The sequence below is a fragment of the Ranitomeya variabilis genome, chromosome 1, assembly GCF_051348905.1.
Source record: "Ranitomeya variabilis isolate aRanVar5 chromosome 1, aRanVar5.hap1, whole genome shotgun sequence".
NCBI lineage: Eukaryota > Metazoa > Chordata > Amphibia > Anura > Dendrobatidae > Ranitomeya > Ranitomeya variabilis.
Window position 1 is genome coordinate 561,955,763 of NC_135232.1, and position 24,864 is coordinate 561,980,626.

Consider the following 24,864-nt stretch of genomic DNA (forward strand, 5'->3'; position numbering starts at 1 on the left):
GGCCTAAGAGCATCTCTGAACGCACAGTGCGTCGAACTTTGAGGCAGATGGGCTACAGCAGCAGAAGACCACACCGGGTACCACTCCTTTCAGCTAAGAACAGGAAACTGAGGCTACAATTTGTACAAGCTCATCGAAATTGGACAGTAGAAGATTGGAAAAACGTTGCTTGGTCTGATGAGTCTCGATTTCTGCTGCGACATTCGGATGGTAGGGTCAGAATTTGGCGTAAACAACATGAAAGCATGGATCCATCCTGCCTTGTATGGAGCATCTTTGGGATGTGCAGCCGACAAATCTGCGGCAACTGTGTGATGCCATCATGTCAATATGGACCAAAATCTCTGAGGAATGCTTCCAGCACCTTGTTGAATCTATGCCACGAAGAATTGAGGCAGTTCTGAAGGCAAAAGGGGGTCCAACCCGTTACTAGCATGGTGTACCTAATAAAGTGGCCGGTGAGTGTATGTACTGTATAAGATTTGTCTGATATATGTAATGTATAGGTGCAGGATTTGACTCATATGTACTGTGTAGATGCAGGATCTGTCTCATATATGTACTTTGTGGGTGCAGGGTCTGTCTCGTATATGTACTGTATAGATGGAAGATTTGTCTCATATGTACTGTATAAGTGCAGGATTTGTCATATATATGTACTGTATAGGTGCAGGATCTGACCTATATATGTACTGTATAGGTGAAGAATTTGTCTCATATATGTACCATGTGGCTGCAGGGTCTTTCTCATATATGTACTGTATACGTAGGTGCAGGTCTGTCTCTTATATGTACTGTATAGGTGCATGATTTTTCTCATATATGTACTGTATAGGTGCAGTATCTGTCTCATATATGTACTGTAAAGGTGCAGGATCTGTGTCATATAAGTACTTTATATTTGCTGGATCTGTCTCATACGTATGGTATAGGTGCAGTATGTCTCATATATGTACTGTATAGGTGCAGTATCTGTCTCATATATGTACCGTATAGGTGCAGGATCTTGCTCACATATGTACTGTGTAGGTGTAGGATCTGTCTCTTATATGTACCGCATAGGTTCAGGATCTGTCTCGTATTTGTACCATATAGGTGCAGGATCTTTCTCATATACTTACTGTATAGGTGCAGGATCTGACTCATATCTGTACTGTGTAGGTGGAGGATATGTGTCATATATGTACTGTATAGGTGCTGGATCTGTCTCATACGTATGGTATAGGTGCAGGATCAGTCTCATATATGTACCCTACAGGTGCAGGATCTTTCTCATATACAGTATATACTGTATAGGTGCAGGATTGGTCTCTTATATGTACCGTATAGGTGCAGGATCTATCTCATATTTGTACCGTATAGGTGCAGGATATTTTTCATATATGTAAAGTACAGGTGCAGGATCTGTCTCATATATGTACTGTACATTTGCAGAATATGTCTCATACGAATGGTATAGGTGCAGGCTCTGTCTCATATATGTACTGTGTAGGTGTATGATCGTTTTCATATATGTAATGTATAGGTGCAGAATCTCTCATATATGTACCAGATAGGTGCAGTATAATGCTCATATATGTACCGCATGGGTGCAGGATCTATCTCATATATGTACTGTAGAGGTGTAGGATCTTTCTCATATATGTTATGTATAGGTGCAGGATCTATCTCATATATGTACCGCATAGGTGCAGGATCTATCTCATATATGTACTGTATAGGTGTAGGATGTCTCATACAGTATATGTAATGTATAGGTGCAGGATCTATCTCATATGTACCGTATAGGTGCAGTATCTTTCTCATATATGTACTGTATAAGTGCAGGATCTATCTCTTATATGTACCGTATAGGTGCAGGATGTGTCTCGAATTTGTAACATATAAAGGTGCAGGAACTTTCTCACATATGTACTGTATAGGTGCAGGATCTGTCTCATATCTGTACTGTGTAGGCACACGATCTGTTTCATATATGTACTGTATAGGTGCAGGATCTGTCTCATATATGTACTGTGTAGGTGCAGGATCTGTCTCATATTTGTACCATATAGGTGCAGGATCTTTCTCATACTGTATATGTACTGTATAGGTGCAGGATCTGTCTCATACATGTACTCTACAGATGCAGGATATGTCTCATGTGTATGGTATAGGTGCAGGATCTCTCATATATGTACTGTATAGGTGCAAGATCTGTCTCATATGTACCGCAAAGGTGCAGGATCTATTTCTCTTATCTGTCCTAGATATGTGCTGTATAGTTGCATGATCTGTGATATATGTACTGTATAGGATTTGTTATATATATATATATATGTATATATATATATATATATATATATATATATATATATATATATATATATATATATATATATATATATATATGTACATATAGTACAAACCATGTGAAGGCAGTATACAGACGTATTATAATCTTACCATTCCAAAGAGTATACATTAGGGTCACATTAATATACACTGCCTCTATGTCGTCCGCATCATGTCTATGCATTCTTTCTACTTCTTCCCAACATTTCCATTTGATGCTCTCTGATATCGTTATCTATACATGGCCAGGAATGGATATGGATCTTTGTGTAAACTTTCCTCATTACAATAACAAGTCATGATTCATTGAAAAGCAAGTGAGGCAGAATAATGGAGTTTAGTCTCCGGATTTATTAGGCAACGTAGGAGACAATATGATGGGTGGAGCGGGGCTGGGTCTGAACGCCCTAGCTGGGCATGGAAGCTGCATAACAAAGCAGAAGAGCAAGGAGAGTGGCATGTGGGTCATTTCCTGCCAATTATAATAATTATTATCTAACTATCAACAGTAGGATTTCATGGACGTACTCAGAGAGCTGGAATTTATGTTTACCTATATTAGTCCAGTGTGGAGGAGTCCGTATTTTTCACACCGCACTCACGACGGATTGTGGGAGACCCCAGAGGTTTCAGTTTCCTGGCATCATAACAACTGATCCAGAACAACAACCATCATTTCCTTGGAGAGAAGGGAATGTCCATGTTCTCCAATTGAATTTTTTACAAGGTCACTTAGTAAATGCTCCTCTCAGGCAATTGGTCACCATTGTATTGGGTTCTGGATGGCGGACGCCCCTCTCAGTCCTCTGGTCACTAGTGTATTGAGGTGAGCATGGTGTTGCTCCTCTTAGACCTTATTTCCCCAATGTATTGATGTCTGGGTAGTGGATACTCCTCTTAAGCTTCTGGTCACCAGGGCATCGTTGACAGGATGTAACTATTCCTCTCAGAGCTTTGGTCACCTCACCAGTGTATTGGGACCAAGATGGTGGATGCTCCTCTTAGAACTCTGGTCACAAGTGTATTGGGTCCATTATAGTAAATGCTTATCTTAAAGGGACTCTGTGAGCACAACATGTTTGTTCAAACCAAATACAGGCGCTTGGTGCATCATGGCATGGCCAAACATTTAAATGCACCCTTCCACTTGCTTGTTTTTCCTCGATTATCAACCACCTTCTTTATTTGAAAGCTCTGACTTCATAGAGCCAGAGAAGAATGGAGATAGATGGAAAACAAACAAATGGAAAGGTTTATTGGAATTATTGTCCCTGCCATGAAGCACCAAGTGCCTGTACTTGATTTGAACAGTCATCCTGTGCTGACTGAGTCCTTTAAGCCTTTCTTCACTAAGTATTTTGGGGCCGTGGTGGTGTATGGTCCTCCTAGGCCTCCCAGAGTGTGCAATTCCATTATCTTTGTATGATACAATGACCAATACTTAAGCCTGGGACATGAGGCCTGTATGCTCATCTAATCACTGGCTGTGTCATAATCACACCTGTTCTGAAGCAGAGCCTGCCCCTTACTCCCAGCTATGTGTCTGAACTGGCCCACCTCAGGGCTCCACCTGTGTCGTCCCAGACAGGTGAGTCTCCTGCTCCTGGGGAATGTGGCTGTATCGGTGTGATTAATACACAATGCCTCAAAGCTTCACACGCCCTGAGAGGAGACAGTCACCAAGCCGGTCTCCTCAGGAACTGACACTCTGGTGGCTGTCACTGAGCAGGTGGTCTTATAACATATAAGCAAGTAAAAAAACTCTGTAGTGACCTGTTATAGTAACCCTTTATATTGATCTATCATATTGACCTGTTGAAGTGATCCTTCACATCAGACCAGCCATAGTAGACCCATCATAGAAAACTCATCATAGTAGATATGTCATAGTGACCATAGTAGATCCTTCTTAGTTTACCATTCATAGTGACCATAGTAGATCCATCATAGTGAGCATTGTAGACTAGTCTCAGTAGACCTGTCATATTAACCAATTTATAGTGTCCATAATATACGCTTCATAGTGACAACAGTAGATCTTTCATAATTGATTTCTCATAGTGACCATAGTAGACATCTCATAGTAGACCATTCATAGTGAGTACAGTAGACACAATATAGCAGACCGTTGACCGTTTATAGTGACCAATGTAGAACTGTCATAGTGACCATAGTAGACCCATCTTAGTAGATCTGTCATAGTAGACTCATAGTGACCACAGTAGACATATCAAAACACCATTCCTAGTGATCATATTAAACCCATCATAGTAGTCTTATCTTAATAGACTATTCATAGTGACCAAAGTGAACCCTTCATAGTAGACCCTTCATAGTAGGCCATTCGTACTGACCACAGTAGACCCATGATAGGGATCCATCACAGCTCTATCAGTGACATTACAGAACATTGATGATGGGTGGATGGGTCCATGTTATCACGTGATCCTCTTCAGGCTCTGAGGTGAGGCAGAGTCCTGTTCACCATTGCTAATACTGGTGTCTGCTTATAGTGAGTACGGAAAGTATTCACACCCCTTTAAATTTTTCACTCTTTGTTTCATTGCAGCCATTTGGTAAATTGAAAAAAAGTTCATTTTTTCACATTAATGTACATTCTGCACCCCATCGTGACTGAAAAAAAAAACAGAAATGTAAAATTTTTTGCAAATTTAATTAAAAAGAAAAACTGAAATATCACATGGTCATAAGTATTCAGACCCTTTGCTCAGACACTCATATTTAAGTCACATGCTGTCCATTTTCTTGTGATCCTCCTTGCGATGGTTCTGCTCCTTCGTTAGAGTCTACCTGTGATTAATTAAACTGATAGGACTTGATTTGGAAAGGCACACACCTGCCTATATAAGACCTCACAGGTCACAGTGCATGTCAGACCAAATGAGAATCATGAGGTCAAAGGAACTGGCCAAGGAACTCAGAGACAGAATTGTGGCAAGGCACAGATATGGCCAAGGTTAAAACAGAATTTCTGCAATATTCAAGGTTCCTAAGAGCACAGTAGCCTCCATAATCCTTAAATGAAAGAAGTTTGGGACCACCAGAAGTCTTCCTAGACCTGGCCGTCCAGCCAAACTGACTAATCAGCCATGGTGAGAGAGGTAAAGAAGAACCTCAAAGTCACTGTGGCTGAGCTCCAGAGATGCAGTAGGGAGATGGGAGAAAGTTCCACAAAGTCAACTATCACTGCAGCCCTCCACCAGTCAGGCCTTTATGGCAGAGTGACTCAATGGAAGCCTCTCCTCAGTGCAAGACATATGAAAGCCCACATAGAGTTTGCTTAAAAACACATGAAGGACTCCCAGACTATCAAAAATAAGATTCCCTGTTCTAATGAGATGAAGATAGACCTTTTTGGTGATAATTCTAAATGGTATGTGTGGAGAAAACCAGGTACTGCTCATCACCTACCCAATACAATCCCAAGAGTGAAACATGGTGGTGGCAGCATCATGCTATGGGAGTGTTTTTAAGCTGCAAGGACAGGACGACTGGTTGTCATTGAAGGAAACATGAATGCGGCCAAGGACAGAGATATCCTGAATGAAAACCTCTTCCAGAGTGCTCTGGACCTCAGACTTGGCCGATGATTCACCTTCCAACAAGACAATGACCCTAAGCACACAGCTAAAATAACAAAGGAGTGGCTTCAGAACAACTATGTGACCATTCTTGACTGGCCCAGAGCCCTGACCTAAACCCAAATAAGCATCTCTGGAGAGACCTAAAAATGGCTGTCCACCAACGTTCACCATCCAACCTGATGGAACTGGAGAGGATTTCCTAAGAAGAATGATAGAGGATCCCCAAATCCAGGTGTAAAAAAACTTGTTGCATCATTCCCAAGAAGACTCATGGCTGTACTAGCTCAATAGGGGGCTTCTACTCAATATTGAACAAAAGGTTTGAAAACTTATGACCATGTGATATTTCAGTTTTTCTTTTTTAATAAATTTGCAAAAATTACTAAATTTCAGTTTTTTTTCAGTCAAGATGGGGTGCAGAGTGTACATTAATGAGAAAAAAATGAACTTTTTTGAATTTACCAAATGGCTGCAATGAAACAGAGTGAAAAATTGAAAGGGGTCTGATAACTTTCCGTACACACTGTGTGTGGCATAGTGGCCCCTACAGGCTCCAGGGCACCACCTATAGCTATATCCCTGTGGTACCTGTTTGGCCCTCGCCACCCTCTATACTTGTCTCATGGCTCCTAAATCTTTAATTACAGAGAGTGGTGAGGGCTGAGTGTACAAGAAATAACCCCAATCCCATAAAACACCCTCCATACCGTGCGTGACTACAAGGAGTCATCATACAGCAAGAATAACATCACAGTGTGATTCACCCTGACAGCACGCCATGTATCCCCATCATCCTCATCATAACAACAGTGACAAAATCATCAGGAGGATAATAATATATATCCAGTCATCAGAAGAACCAGCACCCTGACCTTGGCATGACCACATATATATTCATATACACATGTACATGCTGGGGATATATACAGTATATATATATATATATATATATATATATATATATATATATATATATATATATATCCATCTATCTTGTGTACTAGTGACATATAGAGGTTTGTGCTGGGCACATATATTTTGTGTGTCTATGTGTATATATATATATATATATACACACATATATGTATATGCGTGCATTGGTCATCACTGTGTCATTGTGTGTACTAGTTATGCATGGGAGGTTTATGTTGGATGTGTGTACGTGCATTAGACATATATATGGCTCTCTAGAGGATGTATATTTATATACACTGGTCATATGAAGGGGTATGCTGGGTGTGTGTGTATATATATATATATATATATTCACTGTTCATACTATATATAGGGTACTATGCTCAAAGTATATGTAAATATAGGAGGTCTGTGCTGTATGTATGTGTGTCTGTACATATATATCGGTCATACAGTATATAAGGGTCTGTGTTGGATGTATATATGTGCATTAGTCATTTACATTGATCTCTGCTGGGTATATATATCTACTGGTCATATAAAGGGGAATGCTGAGTATATATATATATATATATATATATATATATATATATATAAATATATACACAATGTTCATACTATATATAGAGGTCTCTGCTGCATGCATATTTTTATATGTTCTGGAAAGGTCAGGAGTCCCTGCTTTATGTGCATATGTACTAGTTGTACAGTATATATGGGTCTATGTTTGATTGAGATTATATATATATATATATACATATGTGTGTACTGGTCATATATAGGGGTCTGTGCAGGATATACTTATATGTACTGGCTCTAGAGTATATAGGGGTCTCTGCGGATGTATTTTATGTGCAGTGGTCATACAGTATATAGGGATGTATGCTAGATGTGTGCATATATTCACTGGTCACTTGTAGGGGTCTTATCTAGATGTATATTTATATACAGGGGGTACCCTGCTATGTTTGAGGTGTTCTCCTGCAGACAGCACCATGTACAGCAGTTTTGCCTCCTTACCTGTACAGGTGAGCAGCAGCAGCACTGCCCCCCAGAGATCCCAGTGTCCTCCAGGCATTGTATGTGCCCCAAAAGCTTTCTGTAGTCCAGTGTAACCCAAGAACAGCTGGTACCCTACAATCCAGGCCACACAGATCACCCTGGGAGCCGGGCAGCGACTCTTCGTAGGTCGCCACTCTTTCCTCTCACTGCTCAGTTCCGGATTAAAAAGTCGTCAAACTAGTTCCAAAAATGCTAAGCCATTGAAAGGTGTGGAAGAAGAGGAGGGTGGAACCAGGGCGAGGACATGGACACATCTAATCCTAACTCAAAACGTAAACTAAGCTTAAAACTGACCATAACACACTGACCAGTGTAGAGCAGAAGGAGGAGGGTAGAACTAGGGCAAGGACATTGACATATTTAACCCTAAACCTGCTAACACCAATCTTTACACCAAAAATGACCCTAGCTTACGTTTCGGTGTTGAAATAGAGGAGAGGGAGGGTGGAACCAGGTCCAGGACAGCGAAACCTCTAAGCCTGACCCCAAACTCTAAATTAACTCACAGTCATTTATTCCTTCCACCGACTTGGTGACATTTATTATGTGTGGATGAAAAGTGATTCTGGCATCGTCTATGTAGGCCATCCCACAGCTTCACCCGAGTTTGTTATGGTGTCAGATACAGCCAAGAAGACACCAATAAACACTGAGGTGCAAAAGAAGAGATCATTGATGGACAAAAACGCCTCTTAATGATTCCAGAGTGTTATAAACAGGTTGAAAAAGCTTTGTGACTTGGTTTATCTGATTACAATGGAATGAAAGGTCCTGTCTACACAGCTCTGCGCGACTGAGTGACTGCAGGGCTCAACCCTGACCGCAGCCATTCTTCAGGCTGAAGCGCTACAGAAACTTGGATTCTTCGCTATTTACACAATCACCTTTGGGTCTGGTGACTTGAGGTCATGATGCGTCTACGTTTATTACAGTGAGTCTTTGGTGCAGTGTATAATTGGAAGTAATACATGCATTACATATGAAATATTGATCACCAGTTTTGACCTTCAAACAAGTCCTACTTTAGGTTTTCTGTTTGATTTGTTTAACGGTGACAACAGGAGTGGAAACCATAAGAGGACCATATAATGGATAACGCTGGTTGCAAAACACGTGCAAAACGTTACTAAAAAGGAATCGTTAATGTAATAAATAAGATGTGTAAAACCAGCGAGTGTGCTCACAACAAATGAAAGTGAAATTAAATGCAAAATGTTGACTTGAATAGGAATTGGATATGCAGTACCCAGCCACGGCCGCTATAAGTAAACGGAACAACTCCACTATTGAGCATTTCCGCCCGGCGGTTTCTGCCGCCGACACCGAGAACAGCTTATTGGCGGGGGTGCCAGGTGCCACTCCGACTGATCAGACATTGATGACCTATCCTAAGGATAGGTCATCAATAATAAAGTAGTGGACAACCTCTTTAATGCTGCGTTGATCATCAGGCAGAACACTGAGGTAAGTAAATGTGTTACTGTGGCACCCCAGGAGTTCGGGTACCACAGTGGTGCTGCCTTCCTCTCGGGGAGGGTAGTGCTATGCCTGGAGACAGGAGGGATCCCTTTGGCAGGTAATCTCACACACAACACATTCTGACTCCAGGCCAGAAGGGGGAGCTCAAAACCTGGTTTTCAGGTGAACTTCCCTATTTACATCCTGGTCTGGAGGAGGAGTTAAGACAGTCTGGTGCAGACAAGCGATAGGGAAAGAGCAGAGGAGTGTTCAGGAGCTAGAGGAGAGCTGTGATTGAGCCCCTCAGAGCTGAAGCGCAGAGGTCGGGCACCGGGAGCCCGAGGTTGTGGGCAACTGCAAGTCCCACATCAGAACTGGAGGGCAGAGAGCTGAAAGAAATCTGCCCCATTAAATCTGAGGTACAGCAGCATTCCAGAGCCCGGAGTCACCGTATACAGAGACCCCAGAGAAACTGCTCAAGCTGCCCACCATACAGGTACTGTCCCAGGACAGGAGAGATCGAGGACCTTGTTAGGACACTACAGGCAGCAAGGGACTAATAGCGCAAAGTGGAAGGCTCCCAACCTGACCTGCCAAGGGGGTTTCCACCTGTCTTCAGGCAGCCTGGACTCCATCTACACCTGTTGCCGGTACCCTGGACTGTGGCCTGCTACCATCAGTAAACCAACAACCCATCATCCTTGCCCACTCCACTGGGAGCCCTGGGGACCCCGCTTCACCTGTGTGAAGCATCACCATCTATGCTGCAGTAACGTCACCCCAGAGGACCCCTTTAAGCAGCGTCGGTCCCCTCTGACCAAGAACCACAGGTGGCGTCATGAATACAAACTTTATTACAAAGCCCCTTAAAAGACTTTCCCCTTTTAATTGAGTGCCCAGGGCCACGGACCGGGTCGCAGCCACCATGACATCCCCTTTATGTGCGACCAGACTCGGTACCGAGTATCCTCATTGCCCTGGTGGGCGATTCTTTACGTTTGCCACTTTGTCACAATGCCAGAAATATGTCCTACGCCTATCAGGAAGTAAAAACAACATTCATAACTGGAATCTGGCTCCAGTCTGCTTGCAGTTCTTTTGAAGACAGGAAGAGTTATCTCCGGAGGTGAGACATTTTTCACCTCTCAGCCTTCTGTATACACCAAGTCTGGACTTTGTGTCTGCTCTTCATCAGATAACTCACTTCAATTACCTGTTCAGAGCAGGGGGTCACTGCTAAACAGGGTTTCCAGTGAAGTGTTAGCTCTTTTTCCTTTCAAGATATGATGAGGTTATGCTTCAATGCTCAATGTAAGGGTGATGCATCCCTTCTCAATAAACTGTTCAATTATTGTTCCTATTTTACCATTACATCTATGAATGCCAACTTAACTATGTATCAGCTATCTAATCACCTTATATTTATATCTTACTATTATCTATCATCACTCATTTCAGTATGTTACTCGGTATGTTACAATGTTACTCTAACAGATAATATATTGTTATGTTATATGTCATTATGGTGCTTGGATTCTAGGGGACTCTGTTAATACACTTCTTAACATTGAAATTCCAAAACCAAGAAGAAAAAGTTGTGGAATTATGGAAATCGCAGGATGGTGACAATACTGATCTGCAAATTATGAGAAAATTAAAACTACATTTTCAAATGTCTGGAGTATGATCCACACAGAAATCCCACTTACACTTACACTTACACCTCTGTCTGCTATCTCTGAGATTATATGTAGCCATAGTCGCATATTTAGCCATGTGATTTCCATACTCCCATGACTTTTCCTTCATTGTACTGTGTTTTTAATGTTGAGGAGCATGTATTATTAAATTGCTATATTACGGTACTATATGATTATATCAGTATTTCCTTGTAAATTATTTTGGAGGTGCTAGTTAGAATCCCAGAGCATTGGTTGCTCATTGATGTAATGGAGGATAACACCTGGTGCTGGGGAGATTTCCAGAATGGTGCCTCCTTGATGGCATGGCAAGTGAGACCTGGTGCAGGTGTGGATTTCAGAGAAGTGGCCTCTTATTGATGTTATGGTGGGTGAGACCTGGTGCCAAGTAGGATCCCAGAGCAGTGGCTGCTCATTGATGTCATGGAGGGTGAAGCCTGGTCCCTGGTACAATTCCAGAACAATGGTCGCTCACTGATGTCATGGAGGATAACTCCTGGTGGCGGGGAGATTTCCAGAATGATGGCTGCTCATTGGTGTTATCACAGGTGAGACTTGGTGCTCGTGAGGATCCCAGAGCAGAGGCTGCATATTGATGTCATGGAGGGTAATGCTTTGTCCCTGGGATGATTCCAGAGCATTGGCCTCTCAAAGATGTAATGGAGGATAACACCTGGTGCTGGGGACATTTTCAGAATGGTGCCTCCTTGATGTCATGTCAGGTGAGACCTGGTGTAGGTGTAGATTCCAGATAAATGGCCTCTCATTGATGTCATGGTGAGTGTCATGATAATGTAAAAATGCCATGTTCTAAGTAATTTTTTAGAAGGTACCATGGTGGCAGACACACACTGTGGGCTCTCTGACCCCCCTCTTCACACTGCCTAGAAAGCGCTTCCTCTCTCTTGGCCTGCAGGCAACTCCCTCCCCCCAGCGTGCAGCTGTAATGTGAAACCAGTGTGCTGTGAGCAGGCTTACTTGGCTGCCTGCAAAAAGCACATGGCCATTGGGGCCTTCCCTTTGTTATCTTAAACTGGAATATAATCACGCAGATTACGTCTGGAATCAGGACAAAAATTTTTGGCCTCTGCATTGGCTGGGCCATCACACAGTGCGTTTTCTAGGCGCAGCGCCTAGCAGAAAAGGATAAATGGATTGCTGCTTAACAGGGGCTCATAACCACATCATGTTTGGGCTCAAATTAATGCCCAGCTCATGCCCGGAAGAATGGTAGTTCCGTGGTCGCTATAGGGGGTGCCACCCCCGAGCTAGGACGACTAGGAGCTTTCAGTACGCTTCAGTCACTCTGAGAAAAGAGGAGTGCATTTCATAACTCAGCCCGGTCAGTGATGTCAGGACCAGAGGGCATATTTTAACCCTACTGAGTTATGAGTGAGTCTTTGCCCAAGAAAAGAGCTAACAGTAGCTCTGCAAGCTGCTCCGATGAATTTTCATGTTCACACCTCCCCAGCCACATGGTTTGCCATGATCTGAAATTATATGAGAGAACTGTAAGTGTTTCTTTCAACTCTAATCTTTTTTTATTTCTAATCATCTGTATATACATAATCGTCTCATTTTATAATATCTTTTTACCCTTTTGTAATCACTGCCTATCTTTTGGAGTAAAATATATAAAATTACTAGCTTAGTTTCTCCTTGCACTATAATGTACTGTCACATCCTCAAAGTGAATTACGCTACTAATTTGGGTTGGCTCCGGACCCATTATTAATTAAGAAATCGGAGCTGGTGGCAGCAGAAATTGTCCTGTGCTTTTGGGGAAAACTGGTAGCGATGGACGGCGTTGATAATTATTGTTCCCGCCTGAGTGGGAGTAGTTATATTGCCCTCGCTGCGGTGTGCCCATTAGCCAGTACAAAGTAAGGCAGCCTTTCTGGCGACTAATTATCCTAGGTGCAGTACCCTGTCTGACCTGAGGGTAAGGGGGCACCAGAAAGCTGCAGGTTCCAAACAGGAATTGGGAAGTGGGACATAGATAAATCCCCTTCAGAAAAGAACTGGGCAACCAAAAAACCCCGGTTCATGACATATTGGTGTGAGCGGTGGGGATGATAAAGTTATCCTCCCTGCGATACGGGACATATTGGTGGCAGTGGTGGGTTCATAGAGCATTAGTGATCTGGTTTGCACAATCATTCCTCTCACTAAAACTTGCACAGTTCTTGCGAGGACTCTGCGCAAAAAAGTTTTGGAGAACGAGCTCAGTGTTTACTAGTCCTGAGATGATACCGTGTGTACTTTCGATTACCCTCTCCCTTTCTCTTTGTTTTTCTATTCTATCTTTTATTTGGCAATGATGACCGCAAAAGGAGAGCACTGGTACACCCAGCAGAATAAGGACACTCTTCTGGGAATATGCATGTACCACGCCCTGGACCCCCATGGCAAAACCATGGTCCAAATGGTCACGGAACTGGTGCAATTTGAAGCGGACCAAGCCGGTTCTCAGAGCCCAGTGGACGCAGAAACCAGCACCAGCGCAGGTGGTGCTGCTGCCGAGGGCCAACCACTGAATGCCGGCCCTACTTTCAACCAGGGCAGATTGGACCGCCACCTGCAGGCGGCCTTGGAACAACTCCCCTCCGACGACCGTGATGGATGTCTGAGGCTGATCCAGCAATACCAGCAGGAGGCCCGAGCTGAGCGAGAGGCCCAGAGAAACCTTGAATTGCGGCTGGCAGAACTCAGAGCCGTACCATCTACCTAGTGGAGCAGTGAGTCCAGCAGCGCTCTATCCCCTAAACCCCATCCAGAGCACTTTCATGTGATGGAAAAGGACGAGGACTTGGACACTTTTCTGAGGGCCTTTGAGGAGGCCTGCAGACAGTATCGACTGCCAGATGATGAATGGGCCCGATACCTGACCCCAGGGCTAAGAGGTAAAGCTCTGGAGGCATTTGCTGCTCTAACTCAAGACCAAGATGGTGACTATGAGGCCATCAAGCAGGCCCTGATAAAGAAGTACCATCTGACTCCTGAGGTTTACCGTAGAAAGTTCCGGAACCTCCAACGTGGCCCACACGACAGCTACGGCAATGTGGCGCATGGACTCGTGACCCACTTTGATCAGTGGACCCAAGGATTGTCAGTGACCACCTTTGCACCACTGCGGGACCTGATGATCAAAGACCAGTTCTTACATCTCTGCCCAGCTGAGGTGCGACAGTTCGTGATGGACCGAGAGCCCAAAGATGTGGATAAAGCAGCGCAGATTACCGACATCTATGAGGCCAACCGTAAATCGGAGGTCCGGAAGCCAGTCACCGCCAGCTGGAGAGAGGGTAAGCCTGCAACCAACCTCAGTAACTCCACCAGCCGACTCACCGGAGGCCCTTTCCCCATTGCCAACAGCATCACACCTACCACTGACCTTTGCCAGTGTTTTTCCTGCAAACGGACTGATCATATCAGCGCCCACTGTCCAGAGGAGCAGAAGAACCCCCCAGCCAAGGACCCAGGGCCTAATTCAGCAGTTCTTTTGTGGGTGGGGTGATTGGGAAGGTGTATGACAACCTGCAGTATGTCACCGTGGAGGGCCATGTCGCTACAGGCCTCAAGGACATGGAACCCTCATCCGACCCGAACTGGCAGCCCCTGAAGAGATTTTTCCAGGGTAAACCCTGACTGTCACTGGGATTGGGGGCATCCGTTGTCCCCTGCCAATGGCCCTAGTGTATATAGATTGGGGTGTTGGGAGCGGGGTGAAGGAAGTGGGGCTGTCTGATAACTTGCCCACTGATGTTTTATTGGGGACTGATTTGGGGTGGATGGTTGCATATTATGTCCCTGACTCCCCTCCCCAATCGAATACTGATGATGGGAAATTGCATGTGTTACCTGACAATGCTTTACCGGTTAATGATGTACTTGATAATGATTTTTCTGAAAATGCAGAGGGTAATACTGATGATGCGGATGATGAAAATATGCATGTTTTACCTGATAACCATTTGTTTCCTAGGAATGATGTGTTCACAGGTACAGGAGTGCCCAGCCACGTCACTCTGCAGGGTGGTATGGCTGAGGAACCCCTAACAGGAGCAGCAATGGTGCTAAGAGAAATGGGGAGATGCATGGGAACATTGAGGAAGGTGATGCTGTGCAACTGACCAGTGTCACAGAGGAAGGTAACAGCCCCATAAGTAGCACTGCTCCTGAGATGTTGGGGGTGGATGGGGAGGTAGTACCTATAGTAGCGCCGGCTGATGGGTCTGTGGAAATCTCCGGGGGAGACAGCCTACGTAGCTGCTGTCACCCGCAGTCAGAGTGCTCAGAACGCGGATAACGTTCTGCCTTCTGGACCCTCCTCAGTCACAGGAGTGACTGAACCAGAGATGGACCCAGAGCAGGTCCCAGAGGGTTCCCGTGGGGAAGGGACCCTGACGTTGCTTCTGGCTGTCTCCAGCCAGGAGTTGCAGGCTGCTCTGCACTGTATAGAAACTAAAATGTTTCTATACAAATGCACAAAGCATGGGCAATAAACAAGGAGAAATGGAACTACTAACACAGGAGAAGAAATATGATGTCATTGGAATCACTGAAACTTGGTGGGATGATACACATGATTGGAATACAAGGCTAGAAGAATACAACTTATATGCAAGAAACAGACTTGATAAACGAGGAGGAGGTGTTGCATTGTATGTTAGAAAATGGTATATCTGCACAGAGATTGAAGCTTCAGAGATGGGGAGTGCTGTGGAAACTGTTTGGGTATGAATACAAGGAGAGAACAACGGAAAGGACACCATTGTAGGCATTTACTACAGGCCACCTGTGCAAGCTGAAGATATGGATGAATTCTTAATTCATCAAGTGGCCAAATTCTCCAAAAAATTTGACATAGTGTTCATGGGAGATTTCAACTATCCAGACATTTGTTGGGAATCTCTCTCAGGCAAAACTAACAGGTCAAGCAAATTCTTATCCTCTGTTGCTGACAACTTTATCTTCCAAAAGGTAGGGAAGAAAACAAGGGGATCTGCTACCTTGGATCTAATCCTTATAAACAAGAAGGAAATGGTTTAGAAGGTAAGCATGGCTGGGACCCTAGGAGGTAGTGACCATGCTATTTCAGAATTTTGGATAACTAGAGGAGGAAGACCTGTGAAGACTCAGACTTCAGGGTTAGATTTCAGAATGGCATATTTTAAGGGACTCAGAAAGAGAATCGGAGGGATCCGATGGCTGGATATACTTAAGGACAAAAATGTCCAGGAAGGATGGGAAATCTTAAAAAATGAGATTCTCAAAGCAAAATCGTTAACAATTCCAAAAAGAGGGAAGAATGCAAAGAATTTAAGGAAACCAGGATGGATGAACACAGAACTTAAACACATGCTAAAAAAGAAGAAATGTTTATCAAATGGAAAGAGGGAGGCATATCTAAAGAAGAATATAATGATGTCTGCAGAACCTGCAGGGCACAAATCAGATTATCTAAAGCTGACAATTAATTAAGGCTTGCGAGAGATGTCAAAAGCAAAAAAAAAGGATTTTGGGGGTAAGTCAAAAGTTAAAGAAAAGTCAAAGATGCTATAGGATTTTTACAGGATGAAAATGATGAAATGGTAAGAAAAGATGTTGAGAAGGCCGTATTTTTAAATTCCTATTTTGCATCTGTTTTCTCTACTAGTCTACTAAGTCATGTCAGACTAGCTTAATATCCTTCTGTGACAGAATCACTGACTGGTTGGATCAGGGAAATGCTGTAGATATAGTATATCTTGACTTCAGCAAAGCATTTGACAAAGTATCTTACACCATCCTTGTTGAAAAAATGACTAAGTATGGAATGGACAAGGCAACTGTTAGGTGGATTCGTTACTGGCTTAGTGATCGAACCCAAAGAGTGGTCATAAATGGCTGCACATCCAGTTGGAAGAATGTATCAAGTGGGCTACCACAGGGTTCTGTCCTGGGCCCTGTATTGATCAACATCTTTAACAATGATTTAGGTGAAGGAATTGAGGGTACACTGATTAAATTTGCTGATGACACTAAGCTAGGATGGATAGCTAATACTAGAGAAGAGAGAGAGGATTCAAAAAGATATAAATAAACTGGTGCAGTGGGCAGCAACTAACAGAATGGTTTTTAACAAGGAAAATTGCAAAGTACTACATATGGGTAATAAAAATGAAAAACGCATATACAGAATGGGAGGAATAAGGCTAAGCAACAGCACAGGTGAAAAAGACTTGGGTATACTAATAGATCATAAACTGAACATGAGTCAACAGTGTGATGCAGCAGCAAAAAAGGCAATTGCAATTCTGGTATGTATTAACAGAAGCATACAGTTTTGACCATGCAAAGTCATTATTGCCCTCTACTCCTCTTTGGTCAGACCTCATCTGGAATACTGTGTCCAGTTTTGGCCACATTTTAAAAAAGACATCAACAAACTGGAGCAAGTTCAGAGAAGAGGGACCAGAATCGTGACCGGTCAGCAAACCATGTCCTATGAGGAATGATTACAGGATTTGGGAATGTTTAGCTTGCAAAAAAGAAGACTGAGAGACTTAATAGCTGTCTTGAAATATCTCAAGGGCTGTCACATTGTAGAAGGATCATCTTTATTCTTATTTACACAAGGAAAGACTGGAAGCAATGGGATGAAACTGAATGGGAGAAGGCACAGATTAGATATTAGAAAAAAAAATTGACAGTTAGGTTAAACAAAGAGTGGAACAGGCTGCCACGAGAGGTGGTGAGTTCTCCTTCCATGGAAGTTTTCAAACAGAAGCTGGACAGACATCTGTCTGGAATGATTTAGTGAATTCTGCTTTGAGCAGGGCGTTGGACCAGATGACCCAGGAGGTTCCTTCCAACTCTACCATTCTATGATTCTATGATTCAGATGTGAGCTTGGAGAATTTGAGACACCTCGCCTAGACACCCATCTCAGTGTCTGATAAGGAGAGGGTGTTCTGGGAATGAGGGAGGTTGTACTGGTAGACAATACCCGGAAAATCCCAAAAGGAGTGGCTGAGGTAAAGACAGCTGGTCGTCCCGTACCAATTCAGGGGTGAGTTGTTGCGTATTGCCCATGAGATCCCACTCGCTGGACACTTGGGGATCAGCAAAACTAAGGCCCGGCTGTCTCAACACATCTATTGGCCCAACATGGGGACAGATGTGACAAACTACTGTCTCTCCTGTATCACCTGCCAAAGAGTGGAGAAGTCAGGGCCTGCACTTAAGGCTCCCCTGATCCCTTTGCCATTGATAGAGGAGCCTTTCCAGAGGATCGCGGAGGACATTGTGGGCCCGCTGGCCATCCCCAGCAGCTCTGGAAAGCAAATGTCCTCAATGTGGTAGACTATGCTAACTGTTACCCAGAGGCAGTGGCTCTGTCCTCAATTAAGGTGGATAAGGTGGCGGATGCACTGTTGGCCATCTTTTCATGGGTAGGATTTCCCAGGGAGATGCTTACCAATCAAGGGACCCAATTCGTGTCTCGCCTAATGGAGGCTTTCTGTAAGAGAATGCAGGAGAAGCATCTGGTATCGAGTGTGTATCACCCACAGACCAATGGCTTGTGTGAGCACTTCAACGGTACCCTCAAACAGATGCTATGCATGCTGGTTGAGACCCAAGGATGTGAGTGGGAGCGGTACCTCCCACACCTGCTATTCGCTTACCCAGAGGTTCCGCAGGCCTCGACGGGGTTCTCCCCCTTCGAGCTCCTGTATGGCAGGTGAGTCCAGGGACCCCTTAGGTTGGTAAGGGCATCCTGGAAAGAGGAGCCAAACCCTTCTGAAGTATCCATAGTGGAGTTTGTCATGCGCTTCCGTGACAAAATGCTGACCTTGACGCAGTTGGCGAATGACAACATGACGCAGGCTCAGGCTGATCAGAAGCACTGGTACGACCAGAACGCCCTGGAGTGGACCTACCAGGTGGGTCAAAAGGTGTGGGTGCTGGTCCCCATACCAAAGGATAAGCTTCAGGCAGCCTGGCAAGGCCCATACGTCATCCACCAACAGCTCAACCTAGTCACTTATGTGGTCACGCTTGACTACACTTGGGGAAGGCGAAAGGCCTTTCACATCAATATGATGAAAGCTCATCACGAACGTGATGCCTACGCCCTACAGATCTGCAGCCTGCCCGAAGACGGGAAGACCCCCCTCCTGGACATGCTGGCCCAAGCCAAGACCGGTGGGTCCAGTGCTTTGTTAACCGAACCCCAGCAGTTGCAGCTGTGGACTAAGCTGGAACCCTTCCGGGCCGTGTTCTCCAACCGACCTGGAAGGACTGAGATAGCGGTCCACGAGGTGGACACCAAGAATCATGCCCCACTCCGGCGAACACCCTATCAGATCTCCGATGAGGTGCAGCTGGTTATGCGCCAGGAAATCGATGAGATGTTACAGCTGGGAGTGATTCAATGGTCCATAAGCGCGTGGGCCTCGCCTGTAGTTTTCATGCCAAAGAAGGATCAGACCACCTGATTCTGCGTGGACTACAGGAGGCTCAACACCATCACAGCCTCTGACGCGCACCTAATGCTGTGCATCGAGGAGCTGCTTGAGCGCTTAGCTGGTGCAAAATATCTTTCCAAATGGAACTGAGTCAGGGATACTGGCAGATTCCCCTGAGCCCTGAGGCGCAGGAGAAGTCCACCTTTATCACCCTGTTCGGACTGTACGAGTCCACTGTCATGCCATTCGGCATGAAAAATGCTCCTTCCACTTTCCAGCGAATGGTCAACCACCTGCTTCAGGGACTGGAGAAGTACACGGTGGCGTACTTGGATGACATTGCCATCTTCAGTTCCTCCTAAGATGAACACCTGCAGCATCTTTCTTTCTCTCTCTCGCGTTCTCTTGCATTCTCTCCTTCATTTGCTCTCTCTCATATTCTTTCATTCATGTTCTTTGTCTTGTTTTCTCTCTCTCTTTTTTTCACTCATATTCTGCCTCGTTTTCAGAGTGAGTCGCTCTTTCGTGTTTTCTCTGTCATTCTGTTGTGCATGTTCTCTTTTGCTTTCTCTTATGTTCTCTCATTCTCTTTCTCATTTTCTCGCTTTTGTTTTCTCTCTGTATTTATCTCCCTATTTTCTCTCGTTCACGCTTTCTCTCTCTCGTTCTTTCTCGTTCATGTTCTCTTTCACATTCAGGCCATGTGCACACATTCAGTATTTTTCGCGTTTTTTTCGCGTTTTTTCGCTATAAAAACGTGATAAAAAACGCGAAAAAAACGCTTACATATGCCTCCTATTATTTTAAGTGTATTCCGCATTTTTTGTGCAAATGTAGCCTTTTTTTCCGCGAAAAAATCGCATCGCGGAAAAAAAAGCAACATGTTCATTAAAATGCGGAATTGCAGGGGATTCCGCACACCTAGGGGTCCATTGATCTGCTTACTTCCCGCACGGGGCTGTGCCCACGATGCGGGAAGTAAGCAGATTATGTGCGGTTGGTACCCAGGGTGGAGGAGAGGAGACTCTCCTCCACGCACTGGGCACCATATAAGTGGTCAAAAAATAAGAATTAAAATAAAAAACAGTCCTATACTCACCCTCGATGTCCCGCGCAGTCTTCCCGCCTCCACTGCACGCTGCCGTTCGGTTCCTGTAGCTGGTGTGCGGCGAAAGACCTGCCGATGACGTCACTGTCCTGTGATTGGTCGTGAGCGGTCATGTGACCGCTCACGTGACCGTGACGTCACGCTAGGTCCTGTGCGCACAGACCAGCTATAGGAAGAGGAGCCGGACGCCGGTGAGGAGATGTCTGGGTGAGTATAAGCATTTTTTTATTTTTTTTATTATTTTTAAACATTCTATCTTTTACTATAGATGCTGCATAAGCTGCATCTATAGTAAAAAGTTGGTCACACTTGTCAAACGCTATGTTTGACAAGTGTGACCAACCTGTCAGTCAGTTTTCCAAGCGATGCTACAGATCGCTTGGAAAACTTTAGCATTCTGCAAGCTAATTACGCTTGCAGAATGCTAAAAAAATGCGAAAAAAACGGAAAAAAAACGCAAAAAAAAAAAATGCGGATTTCTTGCAGAAAATTTCCGGTTTTCTTCAGGAAATTTCTGCAAGAAATCCTGAACGTGTGCACATACCCTTAGCCTCTCTCTGATTGTATCTGTCATTATCTCTTGTTCTCCCTCACTATAATTCACCCTCTCTCTTTCTCCCTTTCCTTCGTTCTATCTCTCTGGCATTCTGACTCTCTTTGGCTTTGGTGTTTCTTCCTCTATTTGGCATTCTCTCTCTGGCATTCTCCCTCTCTCTGGTGTTCTCTAATGGTGTTCTCTCCTCTCTCTGGCATTCTCTCTCTTTGGCTGGGGTCACACTTGCGAGTGTGATGCGAGAAACTCGCATCAATACCCGGCACTGCCGCTGGCACTCGGACCGGAGCGTACGGCTGCATTGACTCCGGGCTTGGTCTTGGCTCCAACTGAGAAGAACTTTATGATGGTAGGAGCTGGGATTGCTGCTCTGTATGTGAGCTTGGTGTGTTAGCGCTGTGAAGACTTGGGGTTGAGCGGGTGTCCTCATCCGCTAGCCAAAACCAGCTGGACCAAGGAACATCCGACTGAACGCCTGCTTTCCTTTTTCCTGTAGGCAGAACACTACTCAAACAGCACAGGGTGAGGATAAAACAGTGTGGTTAGGATTTATTGAACCACCAAAAGGCAATAACATATAGAACAGTCCCAGCAAATAACCAAAATGGTGCAAATTACAGAGTCACACCCATCCGCTGACTTGCTGGGATAAGAGCTACATCCAGGGCCAACTACCCCCACCAGTAGCACCCCACTTTTGGCAGGCCCTCACATAGAAGAGGTAACAACAAGCTTAGAAAACTAACAGAGCAGTGAGGTATGTTGCCAGGTGACCTGATTGTCCAAACCTGTTTTTTCAAGACGTCTCTCTTGGAACAGAGGAAAAAATTTCATTATATAGTTTACAACTGTCCTTCAAGCCAGCATCCAGATGTCAAGAGAAAGATGTGAATGAGGATAACTCCCACTGTTTAATTGTTTATAGTTTATCTTTCAATGTCTGCAAGTCAACAGATTGTATGGCCCAGTACAATGTGTTATCAACATGTTAGCAAATATCATTGTTCAGTGACCCTGCATCCCTGTTTTGCAAAGCTAACAGTACAATAAACTGTAGGAGCTGATATAGGAAGTAAATAACTATTAGTCCATTTGCAAATATCAATTCAACCTACAAGAAGATTCAATACTTCAGACAACAATTTGTAAATGAAGAAAAATAGGGCGAACTTTCACCTCAATAATTCAAAGAGCATATAGCAAAATCATAAAGGGATGCATTACCTGATTTTGTAAACTGAGACAATGTAAGGAAGAGAAAAGACCAAACAAATAATGGTGTGCACACCCAGCAAATATCAATTATAAGAAAAAAGTTTATTTGAACACCAAAAAAACCCACACTACACAAGTTAAAACCATTTAAAACCAAGAGTACAAATACATAACAGTGGTAAGACACCCCCTAGGCATGACCCACATAGGGAGTACAAAATGCCAAATGTATAATTGAAACACATATAATCCCTTGAGGCATATATCAATTAACCACGGTCCACATATACATATACCAAATGTATTGACAATCATTCAATGTTAAAAGGTAAATTGGTTAGATCAAGCAGCCTATGTAAGGCTGGAGCCTTTTTGTGAGCTCCTTACCACGGGAGTAGTTGATTCAGATTACAGCCATTTGTACCCCATGGTTTCTTTCATTGTAGGGTACACTTGATGCTATTATGCATTTTCTCTGCTGCTCAAAGACAGGTAGTATACTAACCTCTGCTACATTGGGCCCCACAAATGTTTATAATTATTCAGTTGCGTCCACTATATAATTGTCTAAGGGTCACTTCCGTCTTTCTGTCCTTCTTTCTGTCTGTCAAGGATATTCATTGGTCGCGACCTCTGTCTGTTATGGAAATCCAAGTCGCTGATTGGTCGCGGCAAAACAGTAATGACCAATCACCGACGGGCAGAGTCCTGCGGCAACATGGCCGCTCCTTCCTCCCCGCAGTCAGTGCCCGCTCCATACTCCCCTCCAGTCAGCGCTCACACAGGGTTAATGGCAGCGTTAACCGACCGCGCTATGTCACGGTGTAACGCACTCGGTTAACGCTGCTATTAACCCTGTGTGACCAACGTTTTACTATTGATGCCGCCTATGCGGCATCAATAGTAAAAGGATCTAATGTTAAAAATAATTAAAAAAATTAAAAATCGTTATATACTCACCGTCTGTCGGCCCCTCGGATCCACAACAGGCCTTTCCCGCTCGCGACGCTCCGGTAACTAGTCCATGCTGCGATCTCGCGAGATGATGACGTAGCGGTCTCGCGAGACTGCTACATCATCTCGCAAGAGGGAGACAAGGAAAAACAAGAAAGCGGCGGGAAGGTGGCGCGAATCCCCACTGGAGCCGACGCTGTGAGCCTGGGAAGGGGGAAGGTAACGTGGGAGGAGGAGGAGCAGAGCAGTCAAGGTGAGGCGCCTCAGTCCCCACGGCGAGCATGGTGCCCAGTGCTGCCGGCGCTGTACGGCCTGACTGCTGCTGCTGACAGGTGCCGGTGTGTGCGAGACCCCAGCCTGGGAGCCGGCAGGACATGTACGTGTAGGAGGGGACGGCGGCACCATGGTGGAAGAACTGTTCTGTAAAGTTGTCTCCATTATTATTAAATGCCGGGACTGTGAGGAGAGGTAAGAAGGCGTGGGGTGAGGACACCCACCTGTATATATGCTGCAGGACCTGGACGGTCACACGTTAGATGGCATGTGCCCAGTGATGGGCATCTATAGGTACAGTGTGTGCCCAGGGCTGTGCAATATACTACATGGGCTGTGCGATATACTACATGGGCTGTGCGATATACTACGTGGGATGTGCGATATACTACGTGGGCTGTGCGATATACTACGTGGGCTGGGCGATATACTACGTGGGCTGTGCAATAGGCGGTGCAATTACATACATATTCTAGAATACCCGATGCGTTAGAATCGGGCTACCATCTAGTATATTTATATGCTTCTACAGTATTTGAATTGTGTTTTTGGTCCTTCTCTATGCTTACATAGGCTGCTTGATCTAACCAATATACCTGTCTAACATTGAATGATTGTCAATACATTTGGTATATGTATATGTGGACCGTAGTTAATTGATATATGTCTCAAGAGATGATATGTGTTTCAATTATACATTTGGCATTTTGTATTCCCTATATGGGTCATGCCTAGGGGGTGTCTTACCACTGTTATGTATTTGTACTCTTGGTTTTAAATGGTTTTAACTTGTGTAGTGTGTTTTTTTTTGGGGGGGTGTTCAAATAAACTTTTTTCTTATAATTGATATTTGCTGGGTGTGCGGTGTGCACCCAATATTTGTTTGGTCTTATCTTTTCCTTTCAGACAACAATTTATGATTCTGGGCCTACTGAATTTCTGTCATAATTAAGAAATGCTGTGTTGTCATAAGCGTCCTCTTGTGTATAGTGAGTGTAGAGATATGTACTCACTCAGCTGCGGTTGAGGTAGGCACAGGAAGCGGTATTGCTGAAATGTCCAAGCAAGTTTATTAAAACTGCATAAAATGGTTTGGATAGAAAACAAACAAACAGATTTTTCCAGCACAAAAAGAATATCAAACAGGAAACACGTAGTCCATATAGTACTGCAGGTCCGCCCGCTCAGGTCAGTGTCTTAGCAACACACACTGGAGGTCTCCACACCTCCAGCC

At 44.3% G+C, this 24,864-nt stretch overlaps 1 protein-coding gene across 2 annotated transcripts in view; it reads right to left on the reverse strand.

Annotated features, from left to right (window-relative positions):
- Positions 1-8,073, reverse strand: part of NECTIN4 (nectin cell adhesion molecule 4) — an 81,055-nt gene extending 72,982 nt beyond the window's left edge. Inside the window, exon 1 of one of the 2 annotated variants that reach the window (XM_077256863.1) lies at positions 7,875-8,073. In XM_077256863.1, coding sequence (XP_077112978.1) covers positions 7,875-7,932 — 58 coding nt within the window. In that variant the 5' untranslated portion in view covers positions 7,933-8,073. The remainder of the gene's footprint in view (positions 1-7,874) is intronic. The other variant, XM_077256856.1, reaches the window with a different exon arrangement.
- Positions 8,074-24,864: the final 16,791 nt, after the last annotated feature.